The 20,079-nt window shown below is 35.6% G+C and overlaps 1 protein-coding gene across 2 annotated transcripts in view; it reads left to right on the top strand.

The window, feature by feature from the left end:
* The window catches only part of BRINP3 (BMP/retinoic acid inducible neural specific 3), a 394,969-nt gene extending 375,292 nt beyond the window's left edge, over positions 1–19,677 (top strand). Inside the window, exon 8 of one of the 2 annotated variants that reach the window (XM_045535963.1) lies at positions 18,202–19,677. In XM_045535963.1, coding sequence (XP_045391919.1) covers positions 18,202–19,318 — 1,117 coding nt within the window. In that variant the 3' untranslated portion in view covers positions 19,319–19,677. The remainder of the gene's footprint in view (positions 1–18,201) is intronic. The other variant, XM_045535964.1, reaches the window with a different exon arrangement.
* The last annotated feature ends 402 nt before the right edge of the window (positions 19,678–20,079 follow it).

Here is a 20,079-nt window from a genome sequence, read left to right as displayed (position 1 = left end):
GGTAGAATTCATTTGTGAATCCATCTGGTTTGGGGATTTTGGGGGGGAATTTTTTTTATTACTGCTTTAATCTCATTGTTCATTATTGTTCTATTCAGAATTTCTATTTATTCCTCATTCATGCTTGGGAATTTGTGTGTTTCCAGTAATTTATCATTTTTCTTTCCATTTTTTAGTTTATATTCATAGAGGTTTCAATAGTATGAACCGATGATATTTTGTATTTCTGTGGTATCAGTTTTAATGTCTCTTTTCTCATTGCTGATTGAGCTTATTTTAGTCCTTTCTATTCTACTTCTGGTTAATCTATTGATTTTGTTTATCTTTTCAAAGAACCAACTTTTTGTCTCATTGATCCTTTTTACTATTTTTTTTTTGGTTTCCATTTTGTTTAGTTCTACTCTGAGCTTTGTTATTTCTTCTGCTGGCTTTGAGTTTGGTTTGCTTTTCTTTGTCTAGTCCCTTGAGATGTGATATTAGATTGTTAATTTCAGATCTTTCTGTCACTTTGATGTAGGCCTTTAAGGCTACATGCATTTTCCCCTTAGGATTGCTTTTTTCTGTATCACATGGATTGTGATAGCTTTTGTACTCTTTGTTGTCCAGTTTGAGGAATCTTTTGATTTCTGTCTTAATTTCATCATTGACCTAAGGATTTTTTAGCAGCAGGTTGTTTAATTTCCATGACTTTGTGTAGATTTGAGTGTTTCCCTTGGCATTGATTTCTAGTTTTATTCCTCTGTGGACTGAGAAGATACATAGCATGATTTCATTTTTTTCTGAATTTGCTGAGTATTCTTTTGTGGTCTAAGATATAATCGATCTTAGAGAATGTCCCATATGCTGATGAGAAAAATATATATTCAGTAGTTTTGGGGTAGAATGTTCTGTAACTGTATGTTAGGTTCATTTGTTTTAGAGTCCTGTTTAAGTCCAGTGTTCTTTATTGATTTTCTGCTTTGATGGATCTGTCTAGGTCTGCGAGTGGGGTGTTGAATTCCCCAGCAATTACTATGCTACTATTTATTTCTTTGCTTAGATCTAGTAGAATTTGTGTTATGAATCTGAGAGCTCCTGTGTTAGGTGTATATATGTTTAGGATTATTATGTATTCATGTTGAGTTGGTCCCTTTGCCAATGTATAATGACCATTTTTGTCTTTTTTATACCTCTGTAGTTTTAAAATCTATTTTATCTAATATGTGAATGACTATACGTGCTTGCTTTTGGTTTCCATTTGTGTGGAATATTTTTTTCCCATCCCTTTACCTTGAGTCTGTGCAAGTACTTGGGAGTTAGATGTGTTTCTTGGAGATAGCATATATTAGGGGTGAAATTTTTCATCCATTCAGCGAGTCTATATCTTTTAAGTGGGGCATTAAGACTACTCATGTTCACTGATAGTGTTGATATGTGGAATTGTATTCTGTTCATCATTGTTGCATGAGACCTCGCTGTTTTATTTCCCTCTTGTATTCATGTTTTATAAGAGCTGTGAGCTTTAAGTTTCTAGTGTTTCGACACTGGTGAGTATCTATTGTACCGTTCCATGTATAGTTCAGTTCCAAGTATTTCCCATAGGGCAGGTCTAATAGAAACAAATTCCCTTAGTGTTTGCTTCTCTGGAAAAGTGTTTATTTCTGCATCACTTATGAAACTTAGTTTTGCATAATACAGATTTCTTGACTGGCAGTTGTTGTGTTTAGAAAGACTAAAAATCCCTTTTAGCTTGTAAGGTCTCTACTAAGAAGTTTGCTGTTAGCCTGATGGATTTTCCTTTTGAGGTTAGTCATTGCTTTTGTCTTGCTGCTTGTAGAATTTCTCCTTCATTTTGACTTTGGCCAAGTTGAGGTCTATGTGTCTTGTCAATGTCCTATTGGCTATGAATCTTCCCAGTATTTCATGACCATCTTGGATCTGAATCTTTGGCAATACAAGGGAAGTTTTCTTCAGTAATTTCCTGGAATTAGTTCTCCATGCTTTTTGGTTTTACTTCTTCTCCATCAGTGATACCTGTAATTCATCTGTTGGTTCACTTCACATAATCACATATTTTTCTGAGTGATTCTTCATTCTTTTTTATTCTTTTGTCTGTATCTTTCATTGACTGGGTTAGTTCAAGAGACTTGTCTTCAAGCTCTGAAATGTTGTCTTCTGCTTTGTGTACTCTGTTGCTGAAGCTCTTTGCCATATTTTGAAATTCCCTAAATGACTCTTCCATTTCTTTAAGTTCTGTTATATCCTTTCTTATATTTTATAGCTCTTTAGCATCTTTTAAATTTTTTCATTGATGTCCTGAAATATACTCTTGGCTACTTTGTGTTAGTTTTCAACTTTCTCTTGAATCCCATTCATCTTATTTGCCATCCATATTCTAAAGTACATTTCTGAAATTTCTAGAATTTCCTTTTGGTTGAGGTCTATTGCTGTAGATGCCTTGGGGATGTCAAACTAGCTTGATTTTGTGATATTGTCAGAGTTCTGTGCTGGTATTTTCTCATCTGAATCATCTTTTCTCAGCTCAGAGCAGATAGATTTGCAATGAACTTGTTCTTTGATGGTAACTTGCCTACTTAGTGAGAAGGAGGAGAGGTCCCCAGTAGGTGCTTTTGTGACCTACTCTGGAATATTAACCCAGCAGGGGAGGGATAGGTTCACTGAGAGCCTGCCTTGCAGTTGATCTGCATTTTCCCATTTCCCCATGACTGCCACAGTCCAAGCTGGTGCTGGATGATCTTTGTGCGCAGTGGTGGGTTGTTCCTCTGGCTGGTGTTGGAAGCTCAGGTTGGGAGCTAGTCAAATCCATCTCCACAAAGGCTGGCAATGTGGGAGATTGCTCGCCTGAGTCTCCCTGCAGTAGTGACAGTGGCAGTTGGATAAGGCAGTGGTCCTGAGTGTCAGGGCTGTAGGCATTCACTCCAACTGGATCCAGGTGTGCTGGCAGCTTGAGGCTAGCAGGTCACTGGCAGTGTGTTGGACCTTGGAGGCAGTTCCCTCCAGGCAGCCAGTGGGAATCACGTGGGTGAGGCTGTGGGACCCAATGGCAGTGTGGGTGCCTTAGAGCCAGGCCACAAGGCCAGTGGCAGCACCGGAGCCTTGAGGTGAAGTAACAGGGCCCAACTGAGGCATGGAGCCTTGGAGCTATGGCTGTAGGGCCATGCAGCAGCACTGCTCAGCAGCTAGATTCTCCCTCTGTTCAGTTCCTGCTGACGCAGTCACTACAGGGCTTCTGAGATGCATCTGTGGCTCCCGTTCTGCTCAGATCCCCCATGGAGAGAGGGTTATTTAGACAAATAGTTTTAAATGTTAATTAACACCTTTGATTATTCTGAAATTATATTCTTTTGTTCTAATTTCTGATTTAGAAGATATTTTTTGTTTCTTCAAAATGAATTTATATCTATCTCATCTAAACTGTAAAGTTTAATTATTAAATTAGCTCTATGAAAGTATGCCTGTGCACTGTCATAGTTAGAACCCACAATAACTTCAATGGAAACTTCGCAATTTTTTTTTAGCATATTCCATGATATTCTTATTATGGAATAGATACTAATCCTGTGCTACCCACAATTGTTCAATAATTTGAAGGACATAAGTAATATACATAATACTTATGCCTTTTATAACTACTGTGCTTTTCAGGTTTTTAGATTTTCTTGGGTGGTACATGAAAGCATGATGACTTGCCATGTCTTGTCATTTATTATCAAGATTTTTAAAAACCTCTACTTTGTACCAAGTGTTATGTACTAGGCACAAATCTTGTTTTGAAGTACCTCTTTTTCTCTTAAAGGAAAGCATGAGGTGAATAGATAATTACCATAAATTATGCTAAATACTGAGCCAGAGTAAGTGTAGGACACTAAGGAGCACATAACAGAGACCTTGATTCAATTTTTAGTGATCATATGAGGATTTTTTAATAAATAACTTCTTAGTTAAATCCTAAAGATGTGGGGGCTTTAATAGTATCGAGGATGTGGACTGGGAGAGATTTCAATGAAATGTCCCAAAAAAGACTGTAGCATGCCTAGTCTAATTTGAGAGACTATCAGAGTTTCTCAAACTGCATTATTACATGGATCTCTTTTTAAAAAATCACCCAAGAATATGTCCCAGATGTCTTAGGATTCAATGAGATAAACAGTGAAAGACAAAGTAATTAGAGAATGGTGAGAGAATAGGCTGGATATATAGAGAGTGGCTATAATATAAAGGACTTTGTATGTCATCCCTGCAATTTGATTGTTATCCTAAAACAGTGGGGCCACTAAATTGTAGGTTGGAGAATGCCTTGATGAGAATTATCTCTTAGTACTGTGAGGAGAATGGATTATGGGGAGTCAAATAAGGCAAACCAGAGAGATTAGTTGGGAGAATAATGTAATAAGATGGTGAGGTGGGGAGCAGACAGATTATCTTTGCATACTATGAATAAAGTCCCTAAAATACTCATAATTGGTAGTTGATTTTTAATGGCTGAATGTGAGGGGGTGTTGACATTTTGAAGAGAGGTTGAGAGTCAAACATGATCTGTGATTCTTAGATTTTTAGGTTGCTCAGTGGTGTGTTTGTCGGGAGAATTAATTTAAATAGAAAATAAAATATGAGAATTGCTTTGAATTAGTGGGGAGGAACAGGTGAGATGCCAGGGTTTGGAGTAGATGTGAGCACTCGTTTTCTTGGTATGTTGATTTAATAGTGCTTACGGTGCCTTTACCCACGTGGGAAAGTCTAAAGAATAGTTACACACTTAGGTTTAAAATTCAGAAAGACATTTGAACTAGACCTATACATTTTGGAATAATGAACAGGAAAATGACAATTAAAGCAATAATCATGTGAGAATGTGTGATAAGGGAAGAGAAGTTTAAGGATGTGGGTTGGACCCAGATAAAATTCTTTATGTTATTAATCAGCAATAAAAATGAACTACTAGGCACTGTAGGAAAGACACAATGGTGATCTAGCACCTCTTGTATTATCCTGGATAGAGCTGGAGCCCAGTCTACTAAGTGCAGTATCACAAGAATGGAAAAACAAGCATTGCATGTACTCATCATCAAATTGGTATTAACTGATCACACTTATATGCAAACATAGAAGTAACATTCATCGGTGTCAGGCAAGTGGGAGAGGGGTGGAGGGTATGGGTATATGCGCACCGTCTAGGGGATGGACACACTTGAAGCTCTGACTTGGGCAGGGCAAAAGCAATATATGTAACCTAAATATTTGTACTCCTGTAATATGCTGAAATTAAAAAAAGAATGATTCAAGAGTGAGGATGAAAATGTTAACATACATTGCTATTGTACTTATTGTCCAAGTGCAGAAATGTTTTATCTTAACAACTTAAAATGAAACTCTAAATTAAATATTTGTATTGTTAAAAATAGTTCCTTTCAGAGAAGTTTCTCTGGTGGGAATAAATATGGTAGATATTGAAAAATCTGGAAGGCAGAAATTATTTGATAACAGATATCACTGGATTTTTTATATATCCTATAATTTTATTTTTATAATGTAAAAAGATAAGATACAATCATCTAGACTTTGCACATGAATAAATGGATTTATTGACACCACGGAAGTTTTTATTACATATAGCCAGTTCAAGATGTCTGTCCATCCAATATTGAAACAAAGAGCTTAGTAATTTATCTTCATGCCAGAGAAAATCGAATAATATTAGATACAGTTATTTTGCCAGTAAGCATTTTCTTCATTGTATAATCAGGTGCTCAGAGAATAGATCTGTCAGTATTTCTGAATACTGGCGGTGGATGGTTGAAGGGGTGAGGGAAGCAGCTATTCTAAAATGCAAGGAATTTACTTTCTATGTATCAAAGAAGCAAGTGGAAAATGGTCTTTGGAGATTATTTTTGTATTAATAATGGGATTACTATTGTTTGTGCAGATGTGAAATATATTCTTACAATATCTACATTTTCTCCTTGGGGGTACTTTTTGACATTTGCATGAAATGATGCAAATATCAGATTGAGATGAAGATGGAGGATGGAGTTTATCCTTCTTTCAAATCTGTGGTGAGGGTAGTTTATGAATGAAGGCAAAGATGAGAGAATGAGCTCTGATTTAGAAATATAATTGCTAATTTTTCCTTCTGATTATTTGTGTTTGTCTTTAATACAAAACCACCACCCTAGTCCCCATCACTATCATCCTTCACCTGGCCAGTTACAATAGCCTCCCAATTGGTTTGGCTTCATCTGCTTTGGCCAGTCTTCAATTTATTCTGTGCTGGAAGATTGACTGCCAGGTGTGAGAGAAAGAGAGAGATAAGAGTGGCTACAGAGTAGGCCACAACAACTAGGATGAACCTGTGAGTGAGTCCATTAAAATGGACAATATTAATGCATATTTAGATGAGTGAAAGAAAAAGGGGTTTATTTTAGCATATGTAATACCAGATGGAGACACTTAATAGGCAAATGTATACATTAGTCTTGACTGCAGGGACTAAATCTACATCGAAGATAAGACTTTGGGCATTAGCATGTATTACTATTCGATAATTAAATAATAAATCTAGATCCAATCATTTGGGTAGTGTACATAGATCAAAATAAAAGTATTACAAAACTTCACCTTCAGAAATTCAAAAATTTAGAGATCAGAGAGTGGAAAGAACTCTAACAAAGGAGACTAATTAATAGCTGTTAGTGAGATGGAATGATAGGAGAAATACAAGAACGTAGTGTCCAAGAAACCAAGTTAAGGGAATGTTTGAATAAGGAATAAGCAACTCTGCCAAAATATTAGTTTTGCTGAGTTCAATTACTGCTGAGACATTGGTAACACTGAAATCTGAGAAATTTCCACAATATAGAGTTAATTGGTAATTTCAAGCTGAACAATTTTCATGAAATATTGGGGAAAAGAGTTATTAGAGTTGAATCAAGAACAAAGGTAGATAAAGTGGCAATGGTGGAAGTAATCAACATGTTTGAACAATTTTGCTAAAAACAGGAAATAGAGAAATTGGATGATATCTGGAAGAAGACATTAAGGTAGGGTTCTTTTCATGGTGCTATATATTGTTATGTACAGAGAGATACTGTGATGGTTAAGAAAATAAAAACTATTACAGGAGGAAAAATCCTGAACAGGGACTGGAAGATGGTATTCAGTGCATGGTAGATGGTGACCTTAGAAGAGATCAGGAGTAATCCATCCATTCAAATCAGTGGGAATTGAGAACATATATATGAATTTAGAAGCATTTAGAATTTAGAAGTGAGAAGTTGTGGCCATTTGAAAAGAATGAATTATTTGAATTATTTGTGAAAGTCATCATGTGGATTGGAAGACCAAAATGCCTGGGTAAACATGCTAGTATTAACGAGTTGCACTGAAGAACCTCTTGAGATGTGTGATTATATGATAAATTTAAAGTAAGGCCAGTCAACATGGTTGTGTGATTTCTTCCATTCGTGTTTAGCTATTCATGTGTAGTCACAGAGTAAGCCAACATTAGGGTTTCAATTGGGTTATGATGTTGCCACATGAAAACAGAAAGTTTAAATTATATGCAAAAGTATTATTATAATTATAATTCATGGAATCCAATATAGATAAGGGTTAAAATAAAATCATAAGTGAATGGCAGATGTTGATGATGCTCAAAATTGTTGAATATGAGAATGTCAGGGAACTGAGAGACCAAGGTTTTAGATTGAATTTCTGACTAGATAGCAAAATCACCAAGAATGAAAGCAGGAATAATGACGGACAAAAACAGAGAGAATGATGGTTAATCGGTTACTACTTTAGTGTATAGAGGCGTCCTTATCACTAAGTGTAGGACTGGGATTAAATCCCAAGTATTTTGAGTCCTAGTCCGGTGCACTTTGTATTCATCTATGAAATTATATACTTAATATTCTGTATAATTCTTGGAAGCTACATAAGTCTTATTTTATAATCACTTCTACCAATATTCAGCAATTCACATGGCATGTAGAAAATTTGTGATATGTGAGCACACTAATTTCTACAGAGAAATTACAGTCTACAGAGAAATGTAGACATGCTCATTAGGAAAAACATGAGAATCATGCACTCACTCCAGCACTTTAATTTATTCCTCCATTTTTTCTAGTGGGAAACATGGGCTGTTCCTAATATTTACAAATCCAAGGAACACAAAGATGAATAGATCAGTTTTAGACCTTGACAAAAAAGATATGCAAACAAATAATTATAATGTTAGGTTTTATTTTAATAGGTATAAATTACAATTTGATCACCAAGGAGATGCCTGATCCTCCCTAGGTAATTCTGGAAATGCTTCATAGTGGCAACTTTCAAAATAAGTTTAAAAAATAAACAGCCATGGCAGAGAGGGGTTACACAAAAAGGAAAATAGCATGAACTAGGAAGTAGGCATAAAGATTCAAGAAAAGATGCAAATTTATTCATGTTCTCAAGTTCAGAGAAAACAGCTTATATTTTGTATAACTGTTGTGTAGAGGGAAAAACTTTGAATTTTGAATCTAATCGTTTAAGAATTTTAACCAAAATTAATGATCCATATAGCCCTTTAAATAATGCTCATTATATTTAGATAAAAATGCTACCTCTCAGTATTTTCAGAGGTCTCTCTCTTTGCCCCCTAATCAATTCACAGTCCTATCCAGAAGACCTTCCACAAACGAGTTTATGTAATCTTGTTGTGTTGAAGTATATACTGTTCTCTCTTAGTGTTCTCTCTTAGATGATCTATTTGATGTGTGATTATTTATTCACTGTTTTGGTTCTTTGTGGAGGAGGTGAGTGATGGGTGCCTCTAGTCAATCACCTCTCTTGAACCCCCCTCCAAAAATGTCTCCTTTAGAATTTTTTGTAGTTCAGGTCTTCTTGTGACAAATTTGTCTTTTCTTTTAATTCTGAAAATCACTAAATTACTTATGAATAAATACCAATAATATAGGCTATCATAGGGTCTGTTTTTATGAATTGTTTTTACTCTTTACCATTAATGACATTTACCTGCATGTTCATAATTGCAGTGATTTGGTATTATATTCTGGGTATTATAGATGATGTTGTATATTGACTCTGGTTTATTTTATCTTTATTGGAGTGTTTAATCTGGTGGGCAGTTTAATTAATTGTTAACAATATCATCCTTGTGGATATTTGGTTTTACACTTTGTTATAATGAGTTTGTTACAGTTTAAGAGTCAGCGTAGGGCTACTATTTTTGTCTTTTGGCAATCTTTACTACAAAGATGTGGCCTTTCTGGCATTTGAATGTAAAGCCAGAGGTGTTTAACAAGCCACTTTACCTTGAAGATATTCAAACAGCAAACACTGTTTACTGATAGGCAGCAAAAAATATGTCTACTCAGCATTTCTGCTCACTCAGGTTTTGCTTTCTGAATGTCTCCTCAGAGTCCTTACAATTACACAATTTATGGGTCAATCATGGATTTTAGGGAAATTTAATGAGCATTCTATCCGAGTAAATTTACAGCTTCTCTGGAAGGCCCTATTCCTATCCTTTACACATCAAGCCAATAAGAGTATGGCTTCTGATTTAGTTTCATCCTACCCATGTTGCACAGACTGGAGAGTGTCCTGGGGGAAAAACATATGAATGTAGTATTATTTCCTTCATCAAGATTAAAAATTAATTTAACTTTTGGCTGTTTGGTCATTCTATAATACCTCTAACCAGTTATTCTTTCTATTTTGTTCAAATTTTGTAACTATCATGTTTGGGAGGGTTGATCCAATACAACCTACTCTGCTATTATACAGATTTTTCAATAAAAAGGAAAGAAAAATTATAGGAAGTTTGAGTGACTTTGCATTATATATAGAAATACATTTGTGGAAAATTGATATCTTCTTTGATTAGTCTTTCTATTCATGAGTATTGCATATTATCACATTGATTTAGTTATACTTTAATGTTTTAAAATAATTTCTTATATTGTGTTGCCTACATTTTTATTATATTATATATTATATGTGTGTTATCTAATTGTTTATATTTCACCTTTAATTTTGAAAGGCATATTCATTAGGTGTAAAATTTCAGTTTTAGCAGTCACTCTTGTTATCACTAATTTAACAAGGGGCCTTTATTCCTTTTTGGCTATTTTGAAGATTGACTTTGGTGAACTGGATGTTAACTATGACATAAATAGGTGTGTATTTATGCTTACCTATTCTTCTTGGAATTTTTTGTGTTTTATGACTCTCAGGATTTAAGCATTTCATAAATATTGGAAAATTAATACTTATAATTTTAATATGGAATCATGCTTATTTTCTCTATTATCTTCCTTTGAAACTATGATTAGATATTTGTAGTTTTTCTAATATTATCCTCTCTCAATCTATTTTAATCTCTTTTTATCTCTGTGATATATATTTTTAGTATTATCTACCCATTTATCTTTTAATTCACCAATTCTTTGCAATCTGCTTTACCTTTCAAGGAAGTTTAAATTGCAATCATTACCATCATCATTTCATAGATTTTCTTTTTCATTTTTCCAAATTTGTTTTGATAGTCCCTGGTGCCTTTTTTAAATTTTTTATTCCCTTGATAAAATTTAAATATGGTCCTGATAATTTACTTTATATATCAAATAATCCCAATTTCTATAGCTTATGCTGTTCTGATTCTGATTTTTGTTATTTCTTGCTCTTGGTACCACAATTTCTCATTTTTGTTTTATCCATGCTTGTAAGATCATGGTCAAAACAATTTAATCTGTATTGATTCTTTAAGTCTTTTACAGAATGTGTATTTTTCTAGAAAAGATATATGTTTAATTTTGCCACAAGACAACAATTTTGGATCACTTTAAGATAAATTATTTTCATTTGTGTTTATGAAATTTTAGGGTTATTTATGACTTTTTCTACTGACACTTATGTAAAGGAAGACACTTATTTTGCCCTCTTCCTTTATTAGAAAATTTTTGTGTTCCTCTCATTTCTCAGACTGAATGTTCACCTGTTTCTTTTCATATTTTATATCCTAAGTAGAAGAGAGACATATGCATTGATTTTTCTTGAGCTATATTGTCAAATGGGGCATAATGTTTCTGTAGCTCTCTGAGAAGCAGATGTTTTTGTTTATAGCCCTTAACCAAATGAATTCACAAATTATTTGAATCATGTTGTTTATAACCTTGAGAAGCTGTGATTCCGTGGAATTAGAGACTAAGGATACCATTTCAGCTCTCACACATACTAGCTGTTTGACCTTGGGCAAGATCTAGTTATTTAAACATTTTACAACTCATGTCCTTATCTATAAATTAGGGTAATAACCATCATTATATCAGTAATAGTAGGAGTCTGGGGGATAAAATAAAATAATGTTGGTAACGTTACTATACACCTGAGAAAAGTTCAATGAATGATATCATCAGCTAATATTATCATTAAAATATGACCTACATCTTCAACTACTTCACACACTTATTCATTGTCCTTTTACAAGCAAAAATTATTAGATATTTGAATATAGATTCATAAATTAAAACGTGTGTGTGTGTGTGTGTGTGTGTACTTTCATGGGAGATTCACAGCCGAGGTACCTTTAAAATTGACATTTCCTTTTCTTGGGGTGTGAAATTATTTCCAAAAATGAAACTGTTGTGTGTCAGGAGTGTCAACATGAGCCTCGGGCAACACTGCCAAAGCTGAGATGGCCAGACCAGCAGAGGCAGGAGAGTGACAGAGTGTTATTTGGTTCTATTGGTCTGTGACTGAGCTAACAATCAGCTTAGGATTGCTTAAATGGCTGTGGGTGCTTAATTCCAAATTTACATTTAGAGTATTCGTATTTGATAAGAACAAATCTATGAAGGCTGAAATAAAGTGGCCTAACCAAAAAAAAAAAAAAATCTTTTAACTTCAGAAAGATAAGGAAATCATATTGTTTAGGTTTTAAATTGGGATCCACATTGCACAGCTTTGTAGAGCACAATAAAGGATTAGAAGGTTGGAAGAAGGGACTTTGAAATAAGATTATTAGTGCTCAGAGAGGATTTAACCATGAGACAAAGTAATTGTTTTTGTATCAACATATGTTCTAATACCTCTTTGCAAACTGTTAGGCATCTAGAATGTGTGTCCTGAATTTAAGCAATATTGTTTTACAGATATTTTGAGGGTTTCAGAAGTATCAGCGAAAGGTCATAGATGTACTTTTAAATGCGGTTTTGATCATGTTATGAAAACGGCGTCTATTTTGATAAAGGTGAAATGCAGAGACACAGTGTAATGTTATGCATGAACGCATGAGTTGTTGAGGAGAAAATGAAACATTCCATCTTCAGAGAAAAAATGCAGTTATAATAAAGAAACTGCCTACAATGATATTTCTTTAAAAGATGACAACTGCAATAAAAGTGATAATGAGAACAGGAATTTATATTTATTCTTGTTTATTCCATGCACAGGCATCTCTAAAGTACTTTACCTACAATTGTGCTTTAATTCTTACAACCCTATGATATGTTTTATTCCCACTCTCCAGGTGAAGGATTTAAAATTAACAGTTTGGGTCCCAAAACAGTACTAAACCATACAGTGAGCATAATGTTGCTCAGGAACCTAAACATTATATCAAAAATAAAAATTATTTTATCCTTGATGTTGTTCTGCTGTGGTAATAAATGACTTTTTCCCAAGGTCATTTGTTGAGCACTTTTCCTCACTGTCCTGTGGAACAAAACTTTTGGCACATATTTTAAAAATAATATTAATATTTGCTTCTCTGAGTTTGTCTTCATTCTAATGCTTACTCAGCAAAATGTATGAGGTTCAGTAATTTTCAAATTTTAAAGTGAGGTTAGTTTATAAGCCACTGAAAGGAATTGAAAAAAATACATGAACAAGGGTTAGCACATGACATAAAAGATGTTCACCAAACAGTTAATTAACAATGTTGGGATAGAACAGAAATAATTTATTAAGTCAGGCTTTCGTCTTTGGCTTATTCTTTTTGTGTATGTGTGTGCCCAAAGTTTCTGGTGCAGAGTTTAGTGGACATAGTAATCACCGAGCCCCAAATGTATGTAAATTGAAAACCATCTGCTGCTTTCCTCTTCTCTACAGAACTTTCAGCCTTTCCCTACTTTTTGTGTACATATTTTTCCATGTAGATGGCTAGCTAGTCTCCAAGGAGCCTCCAATAACTGGTTTTTGTTCTTACTTTACATACTTAGGAAACTTGCTGCTTCTGTGTGTTCATAACGGTTCTCTGGGATTGCATATTTTAACATGAAATTCCTGGGCTCCATCCCTAGAATTCTTATATTATGTCTGCGGTAGGGCCCGGAAAACAGGTTCATCAATCATACTTAACATCACCAAAACTAAAGGGATAATATCATATCTTAGCTTTTATTCTTTATAGCAGGAGCGTTTTAGAGACAAGCATTTCATTCAAGTTGTTTCATTAGAAGCAGTTGCCAAGCATGAGTCTCTGTGATAGGAGCTATTCCTGTGTTACATTCTTGCATCCTGGAAGCAGATCAGCAATTATCAAGGCTCAGAAAAAAAAAAAAGAAAGAAAATATATGTACACATATATATTTTCCAGCTTCATGCAGAATCAAAATTTGAAGCAATCTTTAAATTCCAAAGCTTCTTCTGAAAGTTAGGGGGCAAAGTAACTTGTCTGAGGTCACAGGGTAAAGTCTGGCTTGCAGATCAGGTATTCAGATTCCTACTCTGGGGCCCTCTTAACACTCGCTGCTCATATAAGGTATATCCTGTGGAGATGAGCTTTTCTTAAATACACCGAGAGTATTTCAGTTTGAACACAGATGACCGGACTAAACAGTCATTTAAACTTCTCAAATTAATATGACACATGATTTCTCAGTAATATAAATGCTACTGGCTTTTTAGCTAATGATTTTTTCCCAAGTAAATTTTAGTTAACTGTGGAAGGTATTTTTCTCTTTGTAATACTATCCCCTAAAGCATTTTGAGAAATTCTTTTCAAAATGCAAACTCTCTTCTTGATAGATAAGCAGTTTCTACACCCTTGAATTGGTTCATATCATTGTATTTATCCCATCAATGGTTTTTCTTAATCTGTGTCGTCTCCCAGTTTCTTTCTTCTGTTCTTCCACAATCCATAGGTCCTTCACTATCATTTCTTTCTCCTTTGCTTTTCCTTATTCCCTCTCTCCTTCATTTCTCTCTTCCATTTTTATTTCTTTATTTAGGAAATCTTTACTGAAGTGCTATTAAGTCCATGTCAGGAACAATGGCACGTGTTTCATAAAAAGCAACAAAAAGTCCTGCCTGCCATCCACACAGTTTGTAGTCCATCTCTGAATGTTGTATTCTCAGACGTTAGCCCTAGTAGATTCTAAACAGTTTGCCTAACTAAAGTTTATGTATATGAATAAAATGTAATATTATTTTAGTGGTTTTAATATTTAGGCATAAAAGGAAACAAAGTGAAAAAATACTTGATAATACTAATTTTGAATTTTTAAGACTTTTTCTTCAAAATTTCCTTAAAGTTTAAAATAAAATAAGAGGAGCTAAATTCTACTTTGTTGGAATAAAAAAAAAAAAGACAACTGTGAACTTTGGGGTAAGTGAAAAATCCATTCTACAATCCTGATTCTTGCTTAGCCTTTATTTCTCACCAAGTTTTCACCCAAGACTTTTTACAAGGAGTAAAGAAAAGAAAGATTACTGAATTAATTCTTTCTTGAAAAATCTGTTCCCTCCCGTGAAACACAGTAAAATAGTCAAAAGGTAGGTACTAGCGGAGAAAGGACAAGAAGCAGCAAGTAAGAAAATCCACGTTAGCTGTTCAGTCCCAGGGTAGCAGGGCTTTGACAACTGTGCTGAGTTATCAATATTCATAAAGGACGAGCTGAAACCCAGGAAGCTGAAATACCTTCCTTCAGTAATGCATTTGCGGGATGTGAAAAAGATTAGAAAAGACTGAAAGCTGGAAAAGCCATTGCTTTTCTAAAATGACCAAATGATTCTTTCTACAGTGCCCTACTTTTGTAAGCTCTGCCTTAAGCCTTAGGACTATTTATTTCAATTTTTTGTTTTGTCCTTATGATTTGGAAACACGATTAGAGGTTACAGTGAGAGATGGGTTAGCTCAGGGAATTTGTGCTTTGGTTTTACGGAAGAAAATATAATTTTCAATCCACATAGGATATGTATTTTATATACTTTATACTAGATAGAAATAAATAGAATTAAAGAAAGAAGCAAAAGGAGAGGTCCAAAGGGAGAGAGACAGAGGGAAAGAGGAAAGTAGGGAGGAAAAAGGAAGAGAAAGCCAGGTGCGGTGGCTCATGCCTGTAATCCTAGCACTCTGGGAGGCCAAGGTGGGAGGATTGCTCGAGGTCAGGAGTTTGAGATCAGCCTGAGCAAGAGTGAGACCCAGTCTCTACTAAAAATGGAAAGAAATAATCTGGACAGCTAAAAATATACAGAAAAAAATTAACCGGGCATGGTGGCACATGCCTGTAGTCCCAGCTACTTGGGAGGCAGAAGTATTGCTTGAGCCCAGGAGTTTGAGGTTGCAGTGAGCTAGGCTGACGCCACGGCACTCTAGCCCAGGCAACAGAGCAAGACTCTGTCTCAAGAAAAGAAAAACAAAAAGGAAGAAAAGAAGAAAAAAGAAAGAAAGAAAGAAAGTTGGTGGAGAAAGACTGGAATGGAATAAACGCATCAGTAACTGCAGATAATGAATCAATAATAATAATCTCTGTATTCTGAGACGGAATATAGAAATAATTAATCAAGGTACTTTGTAAGCCTGAGAAAAAGGAAGCATTTTGCACCTATATTCTGTGATAACAAAACAAGGAACCACAGCAAGAATGGCAGAGATACTCATATATAAATGTATTGTTCATGAAGTGCCAAAAGGCTTCACATTTTTGTGATTTCATAACCTTTGGCCATACTCCTGGAGAGTATTTCAGAGAAAATATCTTAAAAATATCTGGAGAAATTGAGAGATGAATTTTCTTAGTCCATTTTGTATGGCTATAACACAATATCACAGATTGGGTAATTTATAACGAACAAAAATGTATTGGCTCAGAGTTCTGGAGACCGGGAAGTCCAAGATTAAGGGGCGGGCATGCAGTGATGGCCTTTTGGCTGCATCAGCCCATGGTGGAAGGGTACAGAGAGGGCTACAGAGAGAGCAGGAGGGGCCTAACTTGTCCATTTATAAGAAACCCACTCCTGAGATAATGACCTCGATCCAGGCACGAGGGCAGGGCCCCGATGACCGAAACACCTGCTCCTACCTGCCAGCATTGCTGCCTCGGCAATCAAGTGTTGACACATGAACTTCGGGGGGATATAGTCAAACCACAGCATGAATCTAATAGATTTATAATCCCAGTGGTTATTTTTCAGTATAAGAAATAATTAAGAGAAAAACATTTTATGTCTTGTTTCTTCCTTTTCTTCTAGGTCAATAAAAAATAGTTGCGTTTAGAGAAGCCGGACAAGAAAGGCTTTTGTATGTGCTTAATTGTGCAAATGTCAAAGCGTATGTTGCACAACTCCACTACCTACTATTTCGGACCTAGAACTTCCCAGCTGTATCAAATGTTAAATTTTAAGTTTCACTTAAAAATACACTTATTGAAAACATATTCTTTTAATTCACCCATGCATTTTATTCAATACTCAATAAATAGCAAAGGCCTATGATCTCCTGGTATTCTACTGAGCATAGGATATATAGCTATGAACAAAACACACAGGATTCTGGAAAGCTGGGTATTATATTTAATGAGAGAAGCAGAGTATAAACCAGAAAACACAAAATAATATCAACATTTTGAGTGGAAAAATGTACTATGAAAACATAAATAGATGTTAAGAGACAGAAAAAAGGAGCTTTTTAATTTATTGAAGAAAACAGGGAAGAGCTCACCTTGAAAAAAAATGTGTTACATTGCAAGGGGAGGATGGGCTGTGACCAAAAATGGATATATAATACAAATACCTCAAATATTGTTCTGAATATCTTAATGAATTATTTTTATTGATTGTTTAAACAGATTAGTACCTCTACTTTACTAGTACTTTGCAATACAATTTATTTAAATAGTAATGATATAATAAATCTAAAAGATTGATTACAACATATATGTTTTGTAGGAAATTCCAAATGTATTAAATGTGAACACCAGAAAGGGATAAAAGTACCAAAAGTAATAGACACAATTTTTGAATGCAACTGTGGAACTCTGTGCAATGTTCTAAATACATGCGTATAGTTTGAGTGTAACTTATTTCTTACAAAAACCCCACGTGGAAGATACTACTATTCCCATTTTTTACATAGGAGAACTGCATGCTATTGAGGCTGTGCAACTTTTTCCATGATCCTACAGCTAGTAGGAAAAAAAGCAACACTATAAAAACCAGGGATTATCTCATGACAAGGCCACCATTTTTCCTTCTTTCTTTTACTGAGATTTTCAACATATCGAAAGAGTTTGAATAATGTGGGAAAATTGGAAAAGTGAGATTTGAAATTGGAATCGTGATTAGCTTGATAAAAAATGTTAATCACTCAAATCAAACACATTAAACTAACACACTTAACCCTTATTAAAACAACTTGTTGGTTTTAATGAGATATTTTCAACTATTTTCTTGAGCAGCCTGTAAGAATAAAATCCAACATGTTTCAATATTATTTTCCCTCTTAGTAGGTACTTGTTTTTCAATGCTGGTAAAAACCCTAAGATCTAAATACATCGATTGACAATTTAGAGTGGTATACTCTTCTTTTATTTTTATTATACTTTCTATTCAGGCTTAATGCAACACTAGTAGTGCTCTATGAATCTAAAACTAAACGAATGAAGTATCATTTATATGCTGTAATTCTATTCTAGATATTTTATGCTAAAATCTCTTTTATTTCTGTTGTCGGTTATCATTTCAAAACAGTAACTGATATACTTACATCTACAATCGGCTTCCATGTGCACTCACAAGACGGCATGCAATCTAATTATGGGCTATATGGATCTTTTATTTTATTTAAAGTACTGACTGGAGATGACCTGAAGCAATGAGAGCGACGGTTTCAGGGCTAAGGTTTATTTGACTGCAGTGCACAAAAAAATATGCATATTTGTATTTATGCAAATTCGTTCTGTTTTGTATTTCTAGAACCTCAACGTACTGGCTCACTCGCATCCAGTCCTTTCTCTACTGCAATGAGAACGGCCTCCTGGGCAGCTTCTCGGAGGAGACGCACTCGTGCACGTGCCCGAGCGACCAGGTGGCCTGCGCCGCGCTCCTGCCCTGCGCGGTGGGCGACGCCTCGGCCTGCGGGGCCTGCGCGCCCGACAACCGCACGCGCTGCGGGGCCTGCAACGCCGGCTACATGCTGAGCCAGGGGCTCTGCAAGCCGGAGGTCGCCGAGTCCACCGACCACTACATTGGCTTTGAGACCGACCTGCAGGATCTCGAGATGAAATACCTGCTGCAGAAGACGGACAGGCGCATCGAAGTCCACGCCATTTTTATCAGCAACGACATGCGCCTCAACAGCTGGTTTGACCCCTCCTGGCGCAAGCGGATGCTGCTCACCCTGAAGAGCAACAAGTACAAGTCAAGCCTCGTCCATATGATCCTGGGTCTCTCCTTGCAGATTTGCTTAACTAAAAACAGCACGCTGGAGCCCGTGTTGGCTGTTTACATCAACCCCTTCGGGGGCAGCCACTCTGAGAGCTGGTTCATGCCCGTGAGTGAGAACAGCTTTCCAGACTGGGAGCGGACTAAGCTGGACCTGCCCCTGCAGTGCTACAACTGGACCCTAACTCTGGGGAACAAATGGAAGACGTTCTTTGAGACGGTGCACATCTACCTGAGGAGTCGCATCAAGTCCAGTGGTCCCAATGGCAATGAGAGCATTTACTACGAACCTCTGGAGTTTATTGATCCTTCCCGGAACCTGGGCTATATGAAAATCAATAACATTCAAGTGTTTGGCTACAGCATGCACTTTGACCCTGAAGCGATTCGGGACCTGATTTTGCAGCTGGACTACCCCTACACTCAGGGATCCCAGGACTCAGCACTTCTGCAGCTGCTGGAGATAAGAGACCGTGTAAATAAACTCTCACCACCTGGTCAGCGTCGTCTAGATCTTTTCTCTTGCTTGCTTCGTCACAGACTCAAGCTGTCTACCAGTGAAGTGGTGAGAATCCAATCTGCTCTGCAGGCGTTTAATGCCAAATTGCCAAACACGATGGATTATGACACGACCAAATTATGTAGTTAACCATAAATGTCAAGCACAACCCAAAATCTTGAAGGAGTTTTTACAGTGCTTTTGTGGAACAGTTTATGTTTGGAAGAGTAAATTTAAATTGTCTTTTCAATATCTGTCTTATATCAGTCAATAACATTGGATGGCAATTTACACACATGAACTTGCTGACAATGAATATATTATACTGCAGTTTTGGTTTATGAATGAAATAAATACTGACACCAGTCTAGAAGACATTCTACTTTTTACAATAAATTTCATTTGTAATTTTATATGTTCCGTGGCAATGCTTTTGTGCATTACATCCTCTAGAGGGAACATAAAAAGATACCAATAAAATTTTGTAGCTGAACAGTTATTAAAAAGAAGTGCCGTGGGATTCCTTTTTTCCATGAAATAAGTTCTATTTTGATATAGTTTGTTAGAACCTTGGGAAAATTCACCAAGATTTTTTAATGCAAACATTTGAAGGTCCTTTCAATTATCTTTATGGAAAATCCAACTAGGTAGAATACTTATTCAATTACATTTTTATAGTTAATAGCACAATGGCAGTGGTATGTTTATTACCCTTATTTGGAAACCAATCCTAAAGACACATTCATAATTAAAGTAGTCAGATAAACCAATTCCCAAGTAAATATCAGAACATTTCAGAAAACATGAAGAAAAATCAGTGTGATTATAAGGCATATCATGGAGAAAGCAAACCCTTAATTTCCTTAGCAACTTGCCATGCCATTCTTTTTCTACATTCTAAGAACCAATAA

The sequence above is a fragment of the Lemur catta genome, chromosome 23 (assembly GCF_020740605.2).
Source record: "Lemur catta isolate mLemCat1 chromosome 23, mLemCat1.pri, whole genome shotgun sequence".
Classification (NCBI taxonomy): domain Eukaryota; kingdom Metazoa; phylum Chordata; class Mammalia; order Primates; family Lemuridae; genus Lemur; species Lemur catta.
The sequence above is the reverse complement of the archived record's forward strand: the minus strand, read 5'-3'. Positions and strand labels throughout refer to the sequence as shown.